Source organism: Grampus griseus, assembly GCF_964374135.1.
Source record: "Grampus griseus genome assembly, chromosome: 10".
NCBI lineage: Eukaryota > Metazoa > Chordata > Mammalia > Artiodactyla > Delphinidae > Grampus > Grampus griseus.
In genome coordinates this window covers 56,144,114-56,168,257 of record NC_139004.1, presented here as the reverse complement: position 1 = coordinate 56,168,257, position 24,144 = coordinate 56,144,114, and the positions used below count along the sequence as shown (strand labels likewise).

General features: G+C 44.9%; 1 protein-coding gene across 2 annotated transcripts in view; it reads right to left on the bottom strand.

Moving 5' to 3' along the window:
* Nucleotides 1-24,144, bottom strand: part of ITGA9 (integrin subunit alpha 9) — a gene marked incomplete at its 5' end in the record, with an annotated part of 366,449 nt that overhangs the window by 177,120 nt on the left and 165,185 nt on the right. For both annotated transcript variants that reach the window (XM_082664510.1, XM_082664511.1), the window contains one exon: nt 15,347-15,496. In XM_082664510.1, coding sequence (XP_082520636.1) covers nt 15,347-15,496 — 150 coding nt within the window. The remainder of the gene's footprint in view (nt 1-15,346; nt 15,497-24,144) is intronic.

Here is a 24,144-nt window from a genome sequence, read left to right as displayed (position 1 = left end):
AGAAGCCACCACAATGAGAAGCCCACGCACCGCAACGAAGAGTAGCCCCCGCTCGCTGCATCTAGAGAAAGCCCGCGCGCAGCAAAGAAGATCCAATGCAGCCAAAAATAAATAAAGAAACTAAAAAAAGAAAAAAAAAAAAGAAGACATCATCTCTGATTCCTCTCTGTCTACAGGAGATTAAACTCCTTCTCTCAGGAGACGACTGTTTCCTGCCTTGGGCTTTGCAGTCTGGACACCCAGTGGCCTCCCCAGCCTCATGGACTAGATTTCCATGCTGGCTCCTTTCTCGCCCTAGTCTTCATCTCAGCTTTCCCTGGAGAATACACTTTTCTTTTTGAAATCCTTTCTCCAGCTTCTCCTCCAATCCTTACTCTACTTGTTTTAGAGTAAGGTTGGCAGATTTTTCTGTAAAGGGCCAGACAGTAAATATTTTCAGCCTTGAGAGCCAGATGGTCTCAGCTACAACTGCTCAGCTCTGTTGCTAGAGCAAAAGCAGACATATGTAAAGGAATGGCCATGGTTGTGTCAGTAAAACTTTATTTATAAAAACAGGCAGCAGGCTAGATTTGGCCAGCAGACTGTAGTTTGCCCATTCCTGTTCTAGAATATTTGGATACTTGTTTCCTCATTCCCTTTAGGCCAGGGGGGTTGGGGGGAGGGTAGAAGACAATGAATTCAGTTCAATTTAAATTTTGCTCTGAACCAGAGCACAGAGGCTGGAGTTGGCTGTGTTTTTCTCACAAAGCTGTGGCCACCAAGGCCAAAACAACCTTGGGTGCGTGTGATAGCTCAATGGCTGCCCTGGCCAAGGCTGACTTCAGAAAAGCAGTCGCCCAGGTGCTCAGGCCTTGGAGGGCCGATTTTCTCCCACCCAAATCTACAGTGGAAAAATCTGCACTGATCTAGCAGGAAGTAGGATTCTTAGTCTATTCCAGCTGTCACGTTCAGAGGAGGCTCAGTTTCTTGAAGTTGGTGATATTAGCTTTAAAAATATATAAATCATTGATGTAGGATAGACACTGTTTATAGGGTTGCCATGGCAAACCGGTCCCATGCTGACACCTGAGAAAATAGGACAATTGGATTGGGTGGGAATTAATGCTTTTCAAATCCCAGCCCAAGGCTGTTTGTAAGCTAAAATGAGCGAGACATTTCCTGATGGGCAATCTGACTTTGCAGAAGGTGTCTGCCTGGACAACAGGAGGGACATTTCTGAACTGCTGTTCCTCCCATCGTCCCACATAAGTTCCCAGAGGCCCCAGCCATAGGTAATTCATGCCTGCAGCCCCCAGCACCTAGCATAGTATTAAACATTTGTGTGTGTGTGTGTGTGTGTGTGTAAATGCCATGACCTGAGTGTAAGAGGTTTCTCCTTCCCGATTCCATTTTAATGCTTTTTCCAGAATGCAAAATTGTCCTTAATGTGGCACATTAAAGACCTCATTCCTGGGTGGTCCCAGGAATTTCAGCTCTATTGAGTCTTATACCCAAATGAAGGAAGAGTCTCATAGCTTGGTATTTAAAATCAGGTCACGGGCTTCCCTGCTGGCGCAGTGGTTAAGAATCCGCCTGCCAATGCAGGGGATTTGGGTTCGAGCCCTGGTCCGGGAAGATCCCACATGCCGCGGAGCAGCTAAGCCCGTGCGCCACAACTACTGAAGCCTGCATGCCTAGAGCCCATGCTCCGCAACAAGAGAAGCCACCGCAATGAGAAGCCTGAGCACTGCAACAAAGAGTAGCCCCACTCACTGCAACTGGAGAAAGCCTGCACACAGCAACGAAGACCCAACGCAGACAAAAATAATAAATAAAATAAATAATAAATAAATAAATAAATAAAATAAAATCAGGTCATGCAGACAGACTTGCTTTCTAAAGAATAGCACATCCACAAGAATAAATGAAAGACAAATACTTTGTAAAATTAAAGCTGAGAAACTCCTTCTATCTCAGGGTCTGTATAAATTGTCCTTTCAGATTTTGAAATCATGGGAGGAGTCCAGTTGGTTTCCCTTTAAACAACAAACGTGGTACTGATTTTGCTTCATGTCCCCCATGGAAAAACTGGAAGTGATAAATGCTTCTGTCTTTTGGGTATCCCTTGGTTTACTCCATGGCCCTGTGGTTTGGAGAACAGCCCCCACTGCCTGAAGGCAACATTCTGAAGATCTAGTTCAATCCCCATGAAGAAGTGAGTGGGAGGAGGAACTGCTCAGGGAGGTCCTGCCCACACGGGCCTACATCTGGCCTCTGGACCCTCCCAGTGTCCTTTCCAGGTCTGCCTGAGACTTGGTGGCTTTTTGCAGGCCATATTTCAAGTCCCTCTACAACAACCTCAGCCATCAACTCCCCTCTAGGGATCTCCTGCCTTCCAGGACCAGAATTTCCTTCTTTTTTTCTTTTTTCTTATAAATTTATTTATTTATTTTCAGCTATGTTGAGTCTTCGTTGCTGCGTGTGGGCTTTCTCTAGTTGCGTCAAGTGGGAGCTACTCTTCCGTTGTGATGCACAGCCTTCTCATTGCAGTGGCTTCTTTTATTGTGGAGCACGGGCTTTAGGCGTGAGGGCTTCAGTAGTTGTGGCGCACCGGCTCAGTAGCTGTGGCTCACGGGCTCTAGAGCGCAAGCTGAGTAGTTGTGGCACACAGGCTTAGTTGCTCTGCGGCATGTGGGATCTTCCCAGACCAGGGCTCGAACCCGTGTCCCCTGCATTGGCAGGTGGATTCTTAACCACTGCGCCACCAGGGAAGCCCCGGAATTTCTTTCATTTCTTCTTTTTTTTTTTAAAGGGCCAGAGTTTCTTTGCCTTGATTTTTACCCTGGAATCTTTTGTGTTCTTTTATCTTTTTAAGAAAAGGTTGCTGTTAGTCACAGAGGCAGAAAACAGAACCAACAAGTTCAAAAAAAGGGTCTGGTGCTGTCAGAGAAAAGGAAGAGTATTCTAGCCATGCTTCTTTTTTTTTTTTAATTTGGCTGCGCTGGGACTTAGTTGCAGCATGCGGGATCTTTAGTTGTGGCATGCGGGCTCCTTTAGTTGCGGCACGTGGGATCTAGTTCCCTGACCAGGGATGGAAACCGGACCCCCTGCATTGGGGAGCACGAAGCCTTAACCACTGGAGCACCAGGGAAGTCCCTAGCCATGCTTCTAAAAGCTGCTGAGTCAGACTTAGTCAGGCAACTAGGAGTGAGAAAGATGGCTTCAAACTGGAGAGGACGCCAGGGGGACCTCTCCTCCCCTGTCTGCAAGAACATCATGTGAATGGGCTCCAGGTAGCATTTCAAGTAGCAAGAGCCTGGCCTTTGACTTCCTGAATCATCTCAGAAGATACCAAGAGAGAAGCTAAGATTTCTTCCCCAGCTAGAGACTATCCACTGGATGTGCACCCTCGCTTGTTTACACACACACTCCACGTGCTTGTGCGGGAGGTTTTTAATAAAGCAGGACAATGTAGAAGAAGATCCAAGAGGCTGAAGATTTGGAGGAAAACCACTGTTTTCTTCTGAAAAGAGTTTTGGAGGACCAGAACACATTCCTTCCAGAAAACTGCAAAGATAATGGTTGTAATTCAGTTTGCTAATCTTTTGTTAAGGATTTTTGCATCTATGTTCATCAGCGATATTGGCCTATAATTTTTTTTTGGGTGTTGTTCTTGTCTGGTTTGGGATTAGGGTAATGCTGGCCTTGTAAAATGAGTTAGGATGTGTTCCCTTCTCTTCCGATTTGTTTTGGAAGAGTTTGATAAGGATAGGTATTAAACCTTTTTTTTTCTTTTTTTCGGTACGCGGGTCTCTCACTGCTGTGGCCTCCCCCGTTGCAGAGCACAGGCTCCGGACGCACAGGCTCAGCGGCCATGGCTCATGGGCCCAGCCGCTCTGCGGCATGTGGGATCCTCCCAGAGGGGGGCACAAAGCCGTGTCCCCTGCATCAGCAGGCGGACTCTCAACCACTGCGCCACCAGGGAAGCCCTAAATCTTCTTTGAATATAAATAAAAAGAAATAAAGAATCGCATGCTGCGGGAGTTCCCTAGTGGTCCAGTGGTTAGGACTTGGCACTTTCACTGACGTGGCCTGGGTTCAATCCCTGGTTAGAGAACTAAGATCTCGCAAGCCGCATAGCGGGGCCAAAATAAAAATAAAGAATCTCATGCTAAAAAAAAATTGCAAAGATAAAGTATAACACTGAAGAAGAAATTGTAAAAATTCAACAGGTGACTACAAGTACAGCCCAGCCTTTGATAGTAGGTGTAACCTCTCCTTTGCTCTTTGGATTAACCTTGACGGGAAGCCTGAGAAACAGATACAGCCAGACTTCCGTGGTCAGTAATGTTGAACTACATACTTGTTTTCCTCACTTGTACTTGAAAGTGGATGGTTTTCACAGGTGTTTCACCACGGTGCCCTTTCTGAGAAGATTAGCCAGAGGCTGATGCCAAACAGCTAATGCCTATAAAAGTAGGACTGATCAGGCTGATATAGGGAGGGGGGTGGACACCTCCTCCTCTAACACCCCTTCTCCTCCACTGCACCAACCTGCTCCCTTGAATCCAGGTGTGTGCTCTGGAACCCGCAGGTTGGATGGTCTCTGAGACCTGTCCGGCTCTGACGTCTGGAGTTACTCTGCTCTCTCCTCCCTGCCAACCCCTCAGATTTCCATCCTTCTGCAGAGACTTTACATATGATAATGAAAATAAACCTTAGAGCTGTAAATAATAGAATTTTAAGCTGGCTGTGCACCTCAGCCAGGAAAGCATTACCTAATGTCCAGGCTGAACAAACACTGAGTCTTTGTGGGCACGGGGCTGGCATCCCACACACCCAGGCATTGAGGGGCCGGGGTGGGAGGTCCAGATGGTGATGGTTTCCAGCACAATGGAGGTTCAGAGTTTATGGCTTCAACATAGTAAAACGTTAATATTAGAGTAAAACAGTTCACCTTTCCCTTGAAAGATGACAAAGTGAGTATTCTCAACATAGCCAGTGCCTTTCCTCTCACCAGCTGTGTCTCCTCCATCTTGATCTTCGAAAAAATAGACTCACACGTGCACAAAGGTACGTGGAGTAGGTAAGTCGTCCTAAATCACACACCTTGCTCTCCTGCCTGGTAGGAATTCTTAGAGAGTTCATGGAGCACATTTATTTCAATTATACAGCTTTGCTGAATCTGCAGTGAAGAAATTCTGATACGACGTCCAATGTCTGCAGGAGGACCTAGCCTTGTGCTCTTTCAGAAGGGCCCTTTCCACTGAGATAGGTTTACTGAGCATCCTCTATGAGCCAGGCAGTGCTAAGCATTGGGGGTCAACAGCAAAAATCAACAGCAAAAATACCTGGTCTGGGCCCTTATCTGGAGGCTCTGGGGGAAAATGCGCTTCCAGGCATACTCAGGTTGTTTGCGGAATTTACTGCCCTGTGGTTGTAGGACTGAGGTCCCCATTTCCATGCTGACACTCACCAGGGAGGCTCTCTCAGCTCCTCAAGGTTGTCTGCATTCCTTGTCAAGTTGCATCACCGTCTTCAAAGCCAGCAATGGCAGGTCAAGTCCTTCTCAAGCTTCAGATCTCTCTGACTCCTTCCTCTCCTGCATCTCTCTGACCTCCTATTCTTCCTCCTTCCTTCTGCCTCCAGCTGGAGAAAGATTGGGCCCATCTGGATAATCCAGGAAACTCTCCCTAGTGTAAAGCCCATAACCTTAGTTACAACTGCAAAGTCCTTCCCTTTGCCATGTGATGCATTATATTCACAGGTTCCAGGAATGAGGGTGTGGACATCTTTGGGGGCCATTCTGTCTACCACAGTGGGTGGCTGGGAAGTCCAGCCCCAGCCAGGTCTCTTTGGGGGCCTCCTGAGGAAGCCTGAAAGCAGTTATTTCCAAAGCTCTACTCTGTGTATAGGGTTTGAAGTCAGGGCCTCTGTCATAGCCATTGGTATGCTCACCTGTAGGAGAAACATTAGGGCCCCAATGATAGCCCTTCCTGCTTTCCCAGCACACAGGCCAGCCAGAGCTTTCCAGGACTGTTTCATTTCATTCCATACTCTTTCAGCAGCTGAGACCCACTAGGAACTGATGATGAGTCAACTCTCTGAGTGTATCAGACAGAACCTTCATGAACTGACCTGCAAGACCTTCCTGGGGCTGCTAACTGGCCCCCCAGTCCAGGCAGACCACCTCAAGAAGATGTGATGGTCTCCTGTCCCCTACCAGTTCAATCAAGTCCAACTCCCTGGTCAGTGAACAAGTGGCCTTAGACTGTCTGACTGTACCTCTAGCCCTAATGGCCCCTCTCCTTCTCCTCACTAGATGTTCAGCCACATGGAAGACCATTAGCATCCATCACTCCCTCCTTCTCTGTTGGTCAAAGCCCTCCAGCCCCAAGTATACAAATCCTACTTCTTCCATGAGGCTCCAGCCAATTCTCCCTTCTCCAGAGAGCATCTCCTTATCCTCAGCTGGAAGAGGTCTCCAGAGTGAAATTCACACACACTAGTCTGAATCTCACTTTCTGCTCTGTATAAGTTATTCCTGTACAGTCTCTAAGTCTACTAAGGCAGCAATGTTTCATTTATCTTTTTATCCACATCTTACGTGTAGCAGACATTCAATTAGCTGAATTGCTCTTAGATTTATAGTCCTTTTAAATTACTCTTCTGGCTAATGGATAAAACACTTTGTTGTTGTTATATCTGTACCAAATATATCTTGAGGCAAGAGAGGCAGGTCTCTGCTTTCCTTAAATTTTTAAGGTGAAACGTGCATTCATCAGTCTGTATGTTCTACAGAGGCTGTAGCATTAGAGCTCCAATATTCTCCAAGTGCCCAGAATCCCAACAGGTCCTCAGCAACGGTGGCAACCCCACTATTCACACATACAGCCTGGCACCCACCCTGAAACCCATTTTCTCCCAAGGTTGCTCTTCACCCAGCAGAGGGAAGACTTGGCCTCCTGCCTGCCTCACTCACTCCCACTCTCTGCCAAAAGCCTTGGATCCATCAGTAAGCCTGTACTTAACATGCTCTAACCCTTAGCCAGACTCATCAAGAAAAGAAGTGAGAGGACGCAAATCAATAAAATTAGAAATGAAAAAGGAGAAATCACAACTGACCCCGCAGAAATACAAAGGATTACAAGAGACTACTACAAACAACTATATGCCAATAAAATGGACAACCATGAAGAAATGGACAAATTCTTGGAAAGGTACAATTTTCCAAGACTCAACCAGGAAGAATTAGAAAATATAAACAGACCTACCACAAGTAATGAAAGTGAAACTGTAATTAAAAATCTTCCAACAAACAAAAGCCCAGGACCAGATGGCTTCACAGGTGAATTCTATAAAACATGTAGAGAAGACCTAACAACGATCCTTCTCAAACTCTTCCAAAAATTTGCAGAGGGAGGAACACTCCCAAATTCATTCTACAAAGCCACCATCACCTCGATACAAAAACCAGAAAAAGATATCACAAAAAAGAAAATTACAGACCAATATTCACTGATGAACATAGATGCAAAAATCCGCAACAAAATACTAGCAAACAGAGTCCAACAACATGTTAAAAGGATCATACACCATGATCAAGTGGGATTTATCCCAGGGACGCAAGGATTCCTCAATATATGCAAATCAATCAACGTGATACACACTATTAACAAATTAAGGAATAAAAACCATAAGATCATCTCAATAGATGCAGAAAAAGCTTTTGACAAAATTCAACACCCATTTATGATAAATACTCTCCAGAAAATAGGCATAGAGGGAACCTACCTCAACATAATAAAGTTTATACATGACAAACCCACAGCAAACATCATTCTCAATGGTGAAAAAGTGAAAGCATTTCCTCTAAGATCAGGAACAAGACAAGGATGTCCACTCTCACCACTCTTATTCAACATAGTTCTGGAAGTCCTAGTCATGGCAATCAGAGAAGAAAAAGAAATAAAAGGAATACAAATTGGAAAAGAAGAAGTAAAACTGTCACTGCAGATGACATGATGCTATACACAGAAAATCCTAAAGATGCCACGAGAAAACTACTAGAACTAATCAATGAATTTGATAAGGTTGCAGGATACAAAATTAATACACAGAAATCTCTGGCATTCCTATATACTAACAATGAAAAATCAGAAAGAAAAATTAAGGAAATGATCCCATTTACCATCACAACAAAAAGAATACCTAGGAATAAATCTACCTAAGGAGGCGAAAGACTTGTATTCAGAAAACTACAAAACACTGATGAAAGAAATCAAAGATGACATAAACAGATGCAGAAATATACCATGTTCTTGGATCGGAAGAAGAAATATTGTGGAAATGATTATACTACCCAAAGCAATCTACAGATTCAATGCAATCCCTATCAAACTACCAATGGCATTCTTCACAGAATTAGAACAAAAAATTTTTACAATTCGTATGGAAACACATAAGCGCCTGAATAGCCAAAGCAATCTTATGAAAGAAAAACGGAGCTGGAAGAATCAGGCTCCCTGACTTCAGACTATACTACAAAGCTACAGTAATCAAGCCACTATGATACTGGCACAATAACAGAAATATAGATGAATGGAACAGGATAGAAAGCCCAGAGATAAACCCATGCACATATGATCATCTAATTTACAACAAAGGAGGCAAGAACATACAATGGAGAAAAGGCAGCCTCTTCAATAAGTGGTGCTGGGAAAACTGGACAGCTACATGTAAAAGAATGAAATTAGAACACTACCTAACTCCATACATAAAAATAAACCCCAAATCGATTAAGACCTAAATGTAAGGCCAGATACTATAAAACTCTTAGAGGAAAACATAGGCTGAACACTCTCTGACATACATCTCAGCAAGATCTTTTTTGACCCACCTCTTAGAGTAATGAAAATAAAAACAAAAATAAACAAATGGGACCTAATTAAACTTAAAAGCTTTTGCACAGCAAAGGAAACCACAAACAAGACGAAAAGACAACCCTCAGAATGGGAGAAAATATTTGCAAACGAAACAACTGACAAAGGATTAATCTCCAAAATACATAAACAGCTCATGGAGCTCAATATCAAAAAAACAAACAACCCAATTAAAAAACGGGCAGAAGACCTAAACAGACCTTTCACCAAAGAAGACATACAGATGGCCAAGAAGCACATGAAAAGATGCTCAACATCACTAGTTATTAGAGAAATACAAATCAAAGCTTCAATGAGGTATCATTTCACACCAGTAAGAATGGCCACTATCAAAAAATCTAGAAACAATAAATGCTGGAAAGGGTGTGGTGAAAAGGGAACCCTCCTGCACTATTGGTGGGAATGTAAGTTGATACAACAACCATGGAGAACAGTATGGAGGTTCCTTACAAAACTAAAAATAGAACCACCATATGACCCAGCAATCTCACTACTGGGCATATACCCTGAGAAAACCATAATTCAAAGAGAGCATATACCACAATGTTTATTGCAGCACTATTTACAATAGCCAGGACATGGAAGCAACCTAAATGTCCATGGACAGATGAATGGATAAAGAAGACGTGGCACATATATACAATGGAATATTACTCAGCCATAAAAAGAAATGAAATTGAGTTATTTGTAGTGAGGTGGGTGGACCCAGAGTCTGTCATACAGAGTGAAGCATATGTATGGAATCTTAAAAAAAAAAAAAAAAAGGTACTGATGAATCTAGTGGCATGGCAGAAATAAAGACGTAGACACAGAGAATGGACTTGAGGACATGGGGTGGGAGGGGAAAGTTGGGGCAAAGTGAGAGTAGCATGGACATATATACACTACCATATGTAAAAGAGATAGCTAGTGGGAAGCTGCCGCATAGCACAGGGAGATCAGCTCGGTGCTTTGTGACGACCTAGAGGGGTGGGATAGGGAAAGTGGGAGGGAGGCTCAAGAGGGAGGGGATATGGGGATATACGTATGCATATGGCTGATTTACTTTGTTGTACAACAGAAACTAACACAGCATTGTGAAGAAATTATACTCCAATAAAGATGTATAAAAAAATAAGAAATAAAAATAAATTTAAAAAAACATGCTCTAGTCACTGACTCCATGTTATATACACTGTGCAGCTATTCCACCTGAACTAGACCATCAATGAGGGCAGACCCTGACTCTAAAAGATCGCCAGAATTTGCGCAACTGTACCAACATGGGCTTTTAGTGCCTTTTAGTTGAAGAGACTAAGGCACTTAAATCCTAAAGTTACCTGGCAAAATGAAGAGTTTCAATGAGTTTATTCCTTCCTAGGAAAGAGGTTAGATGCTCTTTGTGGACCTGTCACATACATACAAGTTAAAAATCAGCTCTGCTTCCTAGAGTGGGCCTAGCTCTCAGAATCTTTCCCTTAAATTAAGCCAACATCTGGAAGACACATGGAGAAAGATCATTAAATTATTATTATTATTATTATTTTTGCCATAATCAGGAAAAGGAGTAAAGCAAGGATCATTCTCCCAGAATTTTTCTCAGGCTCCTGGACAATCTTCTCAATCTAAGGACAATATTTTTCTTTCATTTTAATTTCAACCAAAGAAATCACATGGTTAAAATAATAACCTCCTGCCACACACCTCCATATACTGAGTCCTCCTCTCAAGAGGAACCACTCTTACCCATGTCCATTTATGTTTCTTTTGATGATTATTTCCATATCTCTAGAAAATATACTGATACTACTACTTCTTGATTTATCAGATTTAGACATTATCTCACTGAATTCCTTCCATGATAGACAAGAATTGAACTCACCTATATGAAGGCCCCCTCCCACCATCCACCTTCCTAATTTTGACAGGCAAATCGTTACTCTCAGCTCCTCTGCTGCACTGGTTCTCAAATGTTAGCTGCATCAGAATTACCTGATCAGCTTGTTAGAACTCAGATTGCTGGGACCCACCCATGAGTTTCTGATTAAAGGGTCCGGGGTGGGGTCCAAGAATTTTCATTTCTGACAACATCCCAAGGGAGTTTGATGCTGCTGGTTCAGCGACCACACTTTAAGAAGCACTGCTCTACTGGTAACCTCTGCAATTTTAAGTAATCACAACTTTTTCTTGTTTCATCAAGTTTTACAGTATCTCTTGGCTCACCAATTTAAAAGATTAAGACATTAAAACAACTTGTTTTGTTCTATTTTAAACTCTATACAGTAAAATTAAAGACATTTACACTATGTACTGTAACCATAACTGATTTGGCTTGACTGTAAATACTAACAACCAATAAATCATGTTGTCAATATGGCCTCTTGATTACTGTTCACAGAAGAGCCAAGACAAGTGTCATGATTACATATCTTCCTCTACAGGTGCAAAGTTAAACTACTAGAATACTCAACTTTTGCTTAAGGGAGAATGCTTCTAGTATTAAGGTCCTTCTCTTCCATATATTCTTCTATTTGCTTAAAATCCCACCACATTTTAATTTGTCTTATATTTGAACCATGACATATTGGCCATGTTTTTATTTTCCTGGGAATTTTTGACTGCCTTTATTTTTTCTTAACCATAGAAAAAATATATTCCATCTACACTGCATCCTGAATATTTGCTACTCTCTTGTCATTCTGCTATGGCTGGCTTCATTCTTCTCGAAGTTCATTGATCCCCTGTTCTAAACTGATCAACTGTGTTTTAGACTTGCTGCACAGTTGTAATCCTGGAATTTCTTGTCATTAGACTTCTAGGAGTTAGTTCTTACATCCCCCATATTGCTCCTTCTAATTGTCACCCTTGTTTTCTTGGAGTGCATCTCAGGTGATTTCCTTGGAAAGGCTACTAGGGATGTAAACTTTCTGCGTCCTTGCTTGTCTGAAAAATAACTTTATTTTGACCTCATACTTGACTGTTAGGCTAAGTATAAAATCCTAGTTTCAAAATCACTTTCTCTCAGAGCTTTGAAGCCCTTATTTCACATATGCTTTCTTCCAATCTTGCTAATAATTAGTCTTATGGACAACTTAGTGTGACTCTAATTATGTCGTTAGTGGACAAATATTCCTCACTACCACCATCCTGTACTCCTTGTCCTGGAAGCATTTAGAATTTTCCTTATGTGTTAGGAGTATTACCATTTCAAAATGATGTATCTAGGATATTTTTGGTTTATCCTGCTTGCAAGTCTGTGGGTCCTTTAAATTTAAAAAAGTGTCTCTCTGTAACTCTGGGAAATTTTATTACATTATCTCTCATAATGTTTTTCATTTTCTCTGTTTGCTTTTTCTGATATTCCTATTACTTGGATATAGGACCTTGCAGATTGATGCTTTAGCTCTTTTCTATTTGTCTTTTAGCTCTGCTTACTGGGAGATTTCTTATTATCTTCTACTACATTTTTGGCTCTGCATCCATATTGTTAATTTTCAAGAAACTTTTCCTTGTTCTTTCTTTCTTTTAAGAAGAAATAGAATTCCAATCACTTTCTAATGGATAGAATATATTCTTGAATCTCCTTGTGTTTATTACATAGAGTATAAATTGGTATTTAAGTTGTTATAATCTCTTCTATTCCTTAAAGAATTTATTTCCTTCTAAGTCAGTTATTCTGTAGGTGTATTTTGGTTTTTTTCTCCATGTACCACATTTCCCCTCAATTTCAGATTTCCTTGGTTGTCCATTCATTTTTAAGAATAAAGTAAAAGAGCTGATTGGAAAATCTGGGTGTTTGGGTGGATGGTGGGAGGGGAAGCTAGCTCTTACATTGGAGGCTCCAAATGCCAGAAGAAATAAGGCTTCCCCCTGGGGAAACAGCCCACCTACACTATCTCAACCAGTTTATTCAATTCTTTAGAAAATAAAAGGCCTGGCTTCTTGCTATTCTGCATGGCTGGAGTATGTAGGTGTGGGGACAGGGGCAGAAAGTCAACTCTTCCACAAACGAACCTTCACTTAACATCCCCCTTCCCTGTTTCCAGCCCCATTTCTCACTCCTGAACCCCTCTGAAACTGCTGGCCTGGCCGTGGCTACAGCCTCTCTGGACCCATGGGTGGACAGGCACCCAGCCCCTCCGTGTAGAGTGCAATGTTCACCCACCAACACTCTTCCTTCTTTACTCATTCCAAAAATCCCTGGACTCTCTCATTGGCTGATGCCCCTTCCCCAACAGCATTCATCTCCCTGTTCTGATTTACTCATTTATAATCACTATAATAGGGTCTCAGGAAGCACAGACATAAATATTTATGCTTGCTTGGCCATCTTGAACATAAGTGACCAAGAAGAGCATTTTCGTACTAATCTGTCCCTACATCTCTGCCTTTGATCAGGTTGCCTCAATCTAAAAATGCTAGTAAAGGCTCTAAGATGCTCTTCACTAAAGAAGGCCCACTTTGTGCCACTGATGGATTGGTAGAAATGAGAGTTGGGTTCATTGTAGAAGGGATGCCCAGGGCTAGCAAGATGCTCAACAGAGGAGGCCGCTACCTCACAGGGTCATTTCAGAGGTAAAACAAGCACAGGGTACCCTGAAATGATTCCCAGCACCCCAAGTTTGGACCACTCCCATAACCGAACTTTATTGGGCCAGCAAGATTCCACCTTAGAGAGCAAAGTATTAATAGGACGGGGAACTCATGATCTAGGAATTATCATAATATTCTGGTTTACTGGGTCCCCAGCCTGACCTCTTGGCCCAACTTCACTGTCAGGAGATGATACACACTTCTACTCCTCAGTCAAGGTAGGAGTCATCAGCTTCCTGTCCCGCCTCTTCATCTTATCTTCCTGTCTTCATCTTCCTCATGCCTCCCCTCTACCCTGCCCCACCACTTAGACACCCAGCATCCTCCTGGTCTCTCCCCTCACTCCCCCAGAGCCTTCTCCAAGTATCAGTGACCGGCTGGACATTCTGGCCACCCTACAGGTCACTTGTGTTTTGAAAGTTCATGTTTGACTTCAAAAGAAGCATCCAAAAAGGCAGTGTTGCCAGCAGGTTGTGTGTATACTTCTGCCCACATCCCTTTACAACTGCTGCCCCTCCCCCAGCTGATGTGCTACAGGCGGCTAACGGCTCACATCTGCAGCCTCCTCCAGAGAACTGTCCACAGCAGGGAGTCTCCTTCAAGGAGGGCTACACTCCCCTTCCATCCCCCACAGCCAGCCAATGGCTGACGAGTAAGGGGTACAAAAGGCCAGACCCTTCCCTCAAGGAGAAGATGGCTCTTTGCTGTAATTTATGCTCCAAAGCTCCCTGCCTCAGGCCAAAGCTAGACTTTAGCTGAGACCACATACTTGCTCACTCTTTCCCCATTCCTTACAGGGTTCTCTTAAGAGCATAGCTTCATTAGACCAAGTTGCTCCTAAATCCCCGTCTTAGGCTCTGTTTCTGGGGAACCTGACCCAAGACCACATGGGAGAGACTTTGGGAGAAAATGAGGACATCTTGGTAAAAATCTTACATCTCGAACTCCAAACACTTCTCTGTGGTTCTATTTACAACTCTCATCTGCAAGGCGTGGGTCACTGATCTGCTAGTTTTCCCATAAGCTCAGGGCAGTCAGAACTGTGGAGCCTGGGGCTGGTGGGTGGTTCCACAGCTTTGCCCCACCCCACCCAGGAGTCTGGTTTAGCCAAAAAACAGTTTTGTCTGACCTTCCCCAGGTCCTGGATCTGTGATGATCTTGGGTGTTAAAGATTTAGAACCAGACTTGGGATCCCAGATTTCTTACATATTTCCTGCATCGTCATCAGCACTGTATATCTCTCAGATGACTCGGGGCAGACAGGCCAGTGATGCTGCACAGCGTTAGCTCATGGCTCACTCCTACCCTGTATGGCCTCGTACGGCCTGCACCCCACGTCACCCTGCAGCTCCTCCACACAGCAGCACAGTCCGGAATCTGCCGAGTCGGGGAGGGTGGTGAGAGCCTGTGCTCACAGTGCTCTGCCTTCCAAAGATCTTGAGCGGGGCATTCTCAGCTCAACCACCAATTCTAGCAAGAGGAAGTTCTTGCCTCTTCACCCCACTCATACTCCCATCAATAAAACATGTACTGTGTGTAGAGCACTCACTAGGTGCTGATCTGAGCTCTGGAAACAGTGTAGGAACAGGAGGCAAGTGCCGGGGCCAAGCAGCCAGCTCATGACCTCAAAGAGATCATCATTTTCTAATTGCTTGAGAATAGCCTCGATGAGTTTAAATCACGTGGTTGTTAGACACAAACCCCTAAATCATACATTTCATCATTTTGCAGATCGGGAAAGGGAGGCCCAGGAGGGGGTGTGGCTGGCCATGGGCTCCCAGGCCACCAGGGTCATTACTTCTGCATAGGCACCTGCCACCTGGGGTCCCAGCCGTGAGCTTTCAGGTTCTCACCTGATTCTTCTGGGCAATCTTTTGTCCCTTTTTCCAGCGGAGCACGGGGGTCAGGGCCGGCAGCTCCCTCTCCTCCTCTCCCATCACATGCTCACCCAGGCTGTAGGCGGCCTCAAACACGATGGGGCTGATGACGTCCTGCACTCTCCGCTGAAACAATAAACACACAGGCACGTGAGCGGCGGGCGCTGCTGACATGTGCAGAGCATTTCAACAGTTTACAAAGACCTTCCACATGGACTGCCCCGTGTGAGCCTCACAGCCACCCTTGTGTGGCTGGATTTTATTGCTTTCATATTTTAGATGAGGTAATGAGGCCGAGAGTGATGACTGTCCTGTCCAAGGTCACTCCGCTAATGAGCGGGGGCTTTCCCCGCTCTACCTCCCATGGTACGAAATCATCGTCTCTTTAGCATGTGGAAGACATTACCTTAGTCATCTTCCAAATATTCTTATAACCTAGTTGGCAGGCAGGCAAGCATCTGTACTCATAGTGCACTGCTAACCTTCCCATCCGTGGTGTTTTGATCATCAAAGCTCTTCTGCCTTGAGGTAAGTATGGACTGTGTGTTAGGGCAGGAGACCTGAAGACACTGGGGCCTGGCATCTTCCCAGAGCTGGGCATCAATGGAGCCAGGGATGAACTCCGGCTTCTGGCCTGTGTTCTTTCCTTTGGAGCCCAGGACTTTAAGAGCCAAGGGAGTGATAGGTCCATAGTCACAATGAACACCTACAAGATGCCAGGCACTGCACTAGGTTTTCTAGAGCAGGGGTCCCCAACCCCTGGGCCGTGGACTGATATCAGTCCATGGCCTGTTAGGACCTGGCCACACAGCAAGAGGTGAGCAGTGGGCGGAGCTTCATCTGCTGCTCCCCACTGCTCACATTACCGCCTGAACCATCCCTGCGCATCACCCCCGTCCGTGGAAAAACTGTTTTCCATGAAACCAGTCCCTGGTGCCAAAAAGGTTGGGGACTGCTGTTCTACAGAGACAAGCCACACGTTCAAACCCTGCAGCTGGGCTTATTCCCCACCATCGTATAATAAAAGGAAGATGAAGGCACAAGTTCCCCAGGCCACAAGGCTGAAAGGATTCTGAGTCACATCTGCTCAATCCTGGAGTTCTTGACCTTTCTGGCCCAGGTCTCACTGCCTCCTGGGTACTCTGGCCACCCCCTGGGGCTCAAAAGTTAGAGTTTGAGGAAGGAATAAAGCATCAGTATCCCTGCATCCCAGGCCAGCATGCGCTATGGAAGGTGGGCTTCCAAGGAGAGCAGGGTAAATCTCAGAAGTAGCACCAACGAGCCACTGCCTGCAGCCCCACTGCCTGCATCTGTCAGGAAGAGATGACGGGATGCTCAACAGAGGAGGCCACTACCTCACAGGGAGCTGGCAAGGAGGCAGGAGTGGGAGGCGCTAGGTGGGCAGGCAGAGGCCAACCAACCCCAAGGCCGTGAGCAGATCCAAGGACTTCACACTACGCTCCACATAAAGTCTGGTGGAGTTGGGAGCAGACTAGTGCTGTGTTCAAAACAGTAGAAAGTTTTAAAGTTCCCAAGAGGCACACAGTGAGGAGCTGGCTCTTATCCCACACCCTGGATACCCAGCGCCCCCTCCAGAGACAGACACGCCTGTCAGTTCCGGTTTATCCGTCCAGTCTAAGCACATGTGGGGAACTGGTGGCTTACAGCAAGCTGCACTTTGCCTTCCTCACTCAGCATGTACCAGTTCACCAGGGGGAGGTTAATGAAAGGGTCTGTGATCAAACAAGCTGGGGGGATACCAGGTTACACAGGTAAAGGGGTGTTTAGCCTCTTTTGTTTATTGTTTGTTTTTACTGCAACTGCCTCCCACAAAGAGTAGGATGGCCCCAGGTCTACCAGGGCGCAGGACCCTGTGTTTCCCTGGAGATCCTTGGGGCATGTACGTGGAATGGAACATGCTAAAAGACACAGAAAATCTCCTGCAGCAGCCCAGGAAAGGAGATGGTGCCCAGGCCGGGGCGGGGAGGCAGACGGAGCTGCTGAGTGTGGGCTGCGGGGGACAGATGACTCTGGGGTGGGAGCCTGAGTGACATACTCAGGAAAGCATTCAGCTGGGAATAGATTCAATCATTTATGTAAATAAAACACAGAACCTTTTGGGGGAGTGACAGGGGAGCCTCTGGATAAGCTACTTCCACAAAATTCTCTAGAACTTCACATTTTAGGAGCAGATCTTTAATGCTCCTGTCCTTTCTGTGAGCAAAGCACACACCTGGGATCCAGATCCCCTCCGCCTACTGACCGACTCTCCTAAACAGAATGTAAATACTGCATGGGCACAGAGAACAGTGAAGGAGTGCAATCTTAATGTTTTCACAGATAAATGCTTCAGTGTTTCTTTAAGGGTGACTGCCTTAAGATTTTGCATTTAAATCCTTCATGCCGAAATAAGTCAGTTATTACACGCTGTTACTCTTGTGGGAGGAACTGAAGATGGGGGTGGGGAGGCAGAAGCCACGGAACATTTCCTGGCTACCACATGTATTCCAGAGACTGGGCCAACCTCCTCCCAGACATCCTTTTACTTAATCTGCAGCACACCCAAGCTGGTAGATTGTTGCTCCCATTGTACAGATGAACGCAAATAAACTGTGCTCCGTCCCCAAACCAGTAAGTGGTGGAACCGGACTCATTCTTAGAACCAGAAGCAAAACTGCTTTCCTTGAAGCCCATGAAATACTGTTTAAAAATCATCCCCGGGCTTCCCTGGTGGCGCAGTGGTTGAGAGTCCGCCTGCCGATGCAGGGGACGCAGGTTCGTGCCCCGGTCCAGGAGGATCCCACATGCTGCGGAGCGGCTGGGCCCGTGAGCCATGGCCGCTGAGCCTGCACGTCTGGAGCCTGTGCTCCGCAACGTGAGAGGCCACAACAGTGAGAGGCCCACGTACCGCAAAAAAAAAAAAAAAAAAAAAAAAATCATCCCAATTGCTGTAGGTTCTGACATCACCCTGAAATATTACCTATCTACTTAGGAGGATACATGGCAAGGGGAAGGAAATGTTCCTCATACAAGGAAGAATGTGAGTAAATGACAAATAACTAAAGAAACAGGGACTTGAAGGGAGGGCTGTTTCTAAATGTGTAGTCATTCTGTGTCTTAGTCAGGGCACAGCTATTTGGGGTGAGTAATGAATTGTGACACCTAGCGGTACAGACGCTGTGCTCTGACACTGACTGCATGAACCAGTTTTAACTATGATGTTTGAGAAACACCTTCTTATGACGTGTCCAGTAGCTCTGGGCAGAAGGGGCCTACCCCACACTGAGCCATGGGTGGAGGCAGGGGAGGACACAGCAATTAGAAACAAGCCAGCAGGGATTCCCTGGTGGCGCAGTGGTTAAGAATCAGCCTGCCCTGGTGGCCAGAGGTGCAGGACTACAGGGCTCATGGCAGAATAGGGTCAGCAGGATGCCACTCACACTTCAGCTGGTTGCCCAGTATATAATAGGACTTTTCTCACATCTCCATTTCTTTTAGCCTTTTGATTGCCATCCTCAATATTCTTCCAAGGCAATTCTGGAATAAACACATTATGAAAAACTGGGCCTTTTTTAATTCCAGGAATCCCAAAGTCAACCCAGCAGCATATTAGGACTAGATGTGATTTCAAGTAAATCCTTTGAAGGGTAGATAACATTGCCTCAGCCTTTCAGGGAAGCTGTGAAGACAGTGGAGGTTGCAGCACAGGAAACAAGGGAGCAGTGGTACTTATAGACATTGGTTATCAGCCACCATGGGATCTGTAAATTCCAAGATACTTCTGGGATATGCATATTCTCTGTGCATATAGATAAACCAGGTTTTGGCAGCCTGGGGGCAGCCATCTGACAGAGATGCAAGTGCTGGCTGCTGGGAGAGCAAAGGGGCTGTGATAGTATCTGTTATGCCACAGTTTATATAACTGTAAGTATATACGCTTTCTTTTCAGTTGTCTTTTCAATAAATATATCTCCTTATTTAAAAAAATGGGCCACGGTGACTTTGCTTGAAGAGCTATATACTGTGGTGACATTATTATGGCCTTCTTACGCTACTACCTTTTCTCTGTAGTCCTTCTTGATCTCACATTCATAATATTGAGAAACATATCTCAGGAGGCCTGATGGTTTTTTTTTTAGTTAATTAATTAATTTATCTACTTTTGGCTGCGTTGGGTCTTTGTTGCTGTGCGCGGCCTTTCTCTAGTTGTGGCGAGCGGGGGCTACTCTTCATTGCGGTGCGCAGACTTCTCATTGCGGTGGCTTCTCTTGTTGCAGAGCATGGATTCTAGGCACGTGGGCTCAGCAGCTGTGGCTCGCGGGCTCTAGAGCGCAGCCTCAGTAGTTGTGGCTCACGGGCTTAGTTGGTCCGTGGCATGTGGGATCTTCCCGGACCAGGGCTCAAACCTGTGTCCCCTGCATTGGCAGGCGGATTCTTAACCACTGCGTCACCAGGGAAGCCCCGATGATGTTTTTTAATTTACTAGAAGATATCTTCTGATAACCCCGGGCACAAAGACTGAACTAACATCTGGATGGATGGATGAGTTAACATTTTTTTGACTAAAAGATCCAAAAGATAGGGCAGGATCAATGAGATAGGCTGATCATATCTGAGAGGCCCAGTGGTTTATCAATATCATTTTCTTTCTTGGCATATCTCACTAAGCTCTGATACAAATTACTTAAGGTTTAATACGATGTCAAATTTATGAGTCTCCTCTAGAATATTAATTTATATGAAGTCACTGAATCATACAGTTTTGAAGTTAGAAGAAACTATGATGTTACTTAACTCAATCCTCTCATTTTAAAATTGAAGAACCCATAGTTGAAGAGATAAAGTATCTTCCCAGGAAAGTGTAGATTTAAAAATACGAAGGATGTTACTTTTGCTCAATTATTGCTCAATTATTTGCTCAATTATTTCCCTGACCCTTCTTCATTACATGCTATTCAATTTTAATAGTGTTCCCCTCTGTCTTCCTGCAATGTGAATATGTTTTTATATGGTAGGCACTTATGGCTGTATCAAAAAGAAAGTTCAAATCGTGTTTCAAGTGGCTGTGCATTATGTTGTAGCTTATACAGTTTTCTAGAGTATATTTTAAAAATTCCTTCTTATTCCATATTAGCTCATATGGTAGTATAAGACTGATCATTTGATTTTCTAAGTGGGTATAAAATTTTAAACATATACAGTGGTTCTAAGGAAAAGTACTTTTTTTTTTCCCTTCAGAATTGTTCTTCATAGTGGTATGTGATCAGGAAGGCAAAAAATCTCAAATTTCTAAACAGCATAAATGCACAAGAGGTCACAGTTAAGGTTACCTTTGGAGTTCTAATTCTGAATTTCCTGAATTTTGTGGGTTTAAATCACAATTTTAATGTTCCATTAATGCAAATTGCTTTTTTTTTTACACTGAATTGTGTATGTCTTTTATTCTGCACTAATGGACATTGTGTTGATTTCTGTGACTATCAAGGAGAGTTCAATATTCTGGTAAAACTCTTTTTAGTTAATGTTTTATTTTTTAAATCCTTTCTTGAGTTTGACTAAGACAATTTAAAAGCTTTTCTATCAATAACTAATTTTATTTTATAAACACAGAGCAATATGGTTTTGTATATTTAAAATTAAAATGTGCCTTCTGAAAACTTTGAAAAATTAAAAAAAAAAAAAAGAAGAATCCACCTGCCAATGCAGGGGACATGGGTTCAAGCCCTGGTCCGGGAAGATCTCACATGCTGTGGAGCAACTAAGCCTGTGCGCCCCAACTACTGAGCTGGTGCTCTAGAGCCCACAAGCCACAACTACTGAGCCCACATGCCACAATTACTGAAGCCTGCGCACCGAGAGCCCATGCTCTGCAACAAGAGAAGCCACCACAATGAGAAGCCCACTTGCCGCAACTAGAGAAAGCCCACGTGCAGCAACGAAGGCCCAACACAGCCACAAATAAATAAATAAATAATTTTTTTTAAAAAGTCAGTTTAAAAAGAAGAAAAAGAAACAAGTCAGCACCCCAAAAAGGACAGCCCCTTCTCCCCACACTGTGTTTGCTTTCTTTTATCTGAGCTGCAAAGGAAAAGTAGCAGCAACATTTCGTGGTTTCCTTTGTATTGTTGGAAGTGTGGCCTCTCTCAGCCCAGCACTGCAGTGAAATGAAGGGACCCCTCAGGATGGAGAAGGAGGTTTAGGGGTTTGGGCAGAGGCTCTAGTTGCTGACATTTTACTGCTTAAAAATATTCACCACTACAAACAGCAGCTTCCCAAGCTGAACACACTTACTTATGATAGACCAAAAGCCAATAATCCACCTTTTCCTGCTAAAAATCTACTGTACCCTCCTTTTCTGAAAAATGAAAGAGGCTGCACAGAGAAGAACCTTCAGACTGGCGGCTGAGGTTTTATAGGGAACTTGACATATGTGCAATTTGAAATTTATTGGGTGCTTACTTTATGCCAGGCAATGTGCTGGGCCCCAGGGAGATGGAGATGAAAGACCTTGGAGGAAACAGGCAGGCAGTGACAACCTAGTGCAACATGTACTAGAAGAGAGGCGGCTCTGGGAACACAAACAAGAGCACCTGATTCAGACTGCAGGTTGGCGGGCTTCCCAGAGGAAGGGAAGTCCCTGGGCTCAGTCAGATGACAGAACGACATTAGTCAGGGGGCAGGCATGACCGGTACACACAGCAGGGGGGAGAGGGCATGGGTGTCCAGTGGATTACATGTGCTCCCCAAAGGTGGGACAGTCAGGTTAGTTGGCAGGTGGGAGGGGAGAGGAGGCTGAAGCAGAGACGAGATTTCACGGGGACTTAAAGGGTATGTGGATTTCAACCTAAAATCTAGGGAGAGCTAGATTTTAGGTAAGGCAGCAGGGTAACGTAATGCAAGAGACTGTGTTACAGAAAAATCCCTCAGGTTTCTCGGATGGATGGGGGTGAGATTGGAAGTAGGAAGGCTGTGCTGTAGAAAGATCCCTCTAGCTGTAGCATGGAAGTGGATTGATGGGCAGAGGTCTGGGGGTGAACAGTCTAATAGTGGGGTTCACAGGAAAGATGGAGAGAGCCTGGGCCAGGACACAGGAGGGGGATGGGGAACGGGAGGGAGGTGAGGCTGACTCAGGAAGAAGAGATGCTGTGGCTTGGTGACTGGAGGTGGGGGATGAGAGAAAAAGAATCATGGAAGGTACCCCAGTGTTCAGCTCAGGTGAGTGAGTGGACCTGGCAGCCCCTCATCACCATGGGGAACCAGGAGAGGGAACAAGTGTGCAAGTTGTTTAGGTGTGAACATACTAAGGTTTGTTACAACACAGAAATCCTCTTCCTGTCTCCAAATGCCAACTCCACAAGCAATCTCCCAGAATACACTGATCTGGGCCTAAAACCTCATGCTACCTTTTCTCTTCCACAAAACTGCTCCCCTGCCCCAGCGTCCAGGGTAAGCCTCCCCAGCACTGGCTCATCCAGACCTACCACAGACCCTCTGTCTACACTTTGAGCTCATCCACCCGTCCTCCAGGGACAAGCTTTGCCCTTCAAACCACACTATTCTCCTCCCTCGGTGCACCTCACACGCAGAGCTGTTCTGTTGGGGCCCCGAGGGAGGACTGCAGGGCCAGGGAGGGTCTGATGACAAGAGGGAGAGAGACCCTTAGGGAAACGCGGTTGAGTACCCCCATTCCTTCACGGGGAGTCCCGGCTTTTCCTTCTCATTCATTAGCTTGCCTGTGAAATCGAAGTAACTCAGATGGAACACCCAGCAGGGGAGGCTCGTGACAGGCAGGGGCCACCCACTCAAGGGTTCCACCAGAGGAGGGGTCACTCTGCCCTGTTATCCTAGGGCATCTAGGCCGTTGTGAGGGTCAGAAGCCCAAAAGTCTTCTGTCTCCTTTACTTGTGGAAACAGGGAATTTTCCCTGGTGAGTATAAGCCTCAAATCACGGACCCCCACCCACCTGGCCAAGGGAAGATATGCCTCACTATCCGGTGGACTCGATTCCAAGCCCCATGTAAGCAGGACCCGAGCACCGCGCACCCCTCGACCAGCCACGTGAATTAGAAACTGACCTCATGCTGCTTTTCTCCAAGAAATGAAGGGTTTTTATCCTCCTTAGCTAACTAGCAGCTACAGAGGTAAACTAAATGAAAACAGGAAAGGATGACCTTACTTTATATTTGCAAATAACACAGAAGGCCGCAAATAAGCAGCTAGCATTAAGCCAGATAATCGGTTTAGGAAAAAACCCTCTAAGGGCTTTTTAAAGATGCCTCAGTATTTTTCTATTTTCAAACATGTGATCTTTTTGTCCCCTCCCTCCTGTATCCTTTCTCACGATTCCTCTGCTCTCTACACCCAGCTCTATTGCCTACGATTACCTCGCAGGCAGCCCTAGAAATGAGAAGTCTTCAAAGTGGAAAGCCTTTTCCTTTATCTCAATAACCATAACAATCAGAATGGCAGTTAAAGTGTTAGAGGAGAGCTTATAATTCCCATAAGCTTGAAGATGCTTCTAAAAGCAAACTGAGGATTTTGCATTTCTGGTAATAATAGAGGGACTTGCTGAAGATCTATCATTCCACTGAGAACAACTCGAAAAGCTGGAAAACACACACACACACACACACACACACACACACACACACACACACACACACACACACACACACACACACACACACACACACACACACACACACACACACCTGTCTAACAGTATCAGGGAACTCTTCCCTTGAGCTGTGTACAGGTCTCTAAGCAGCCTGGAA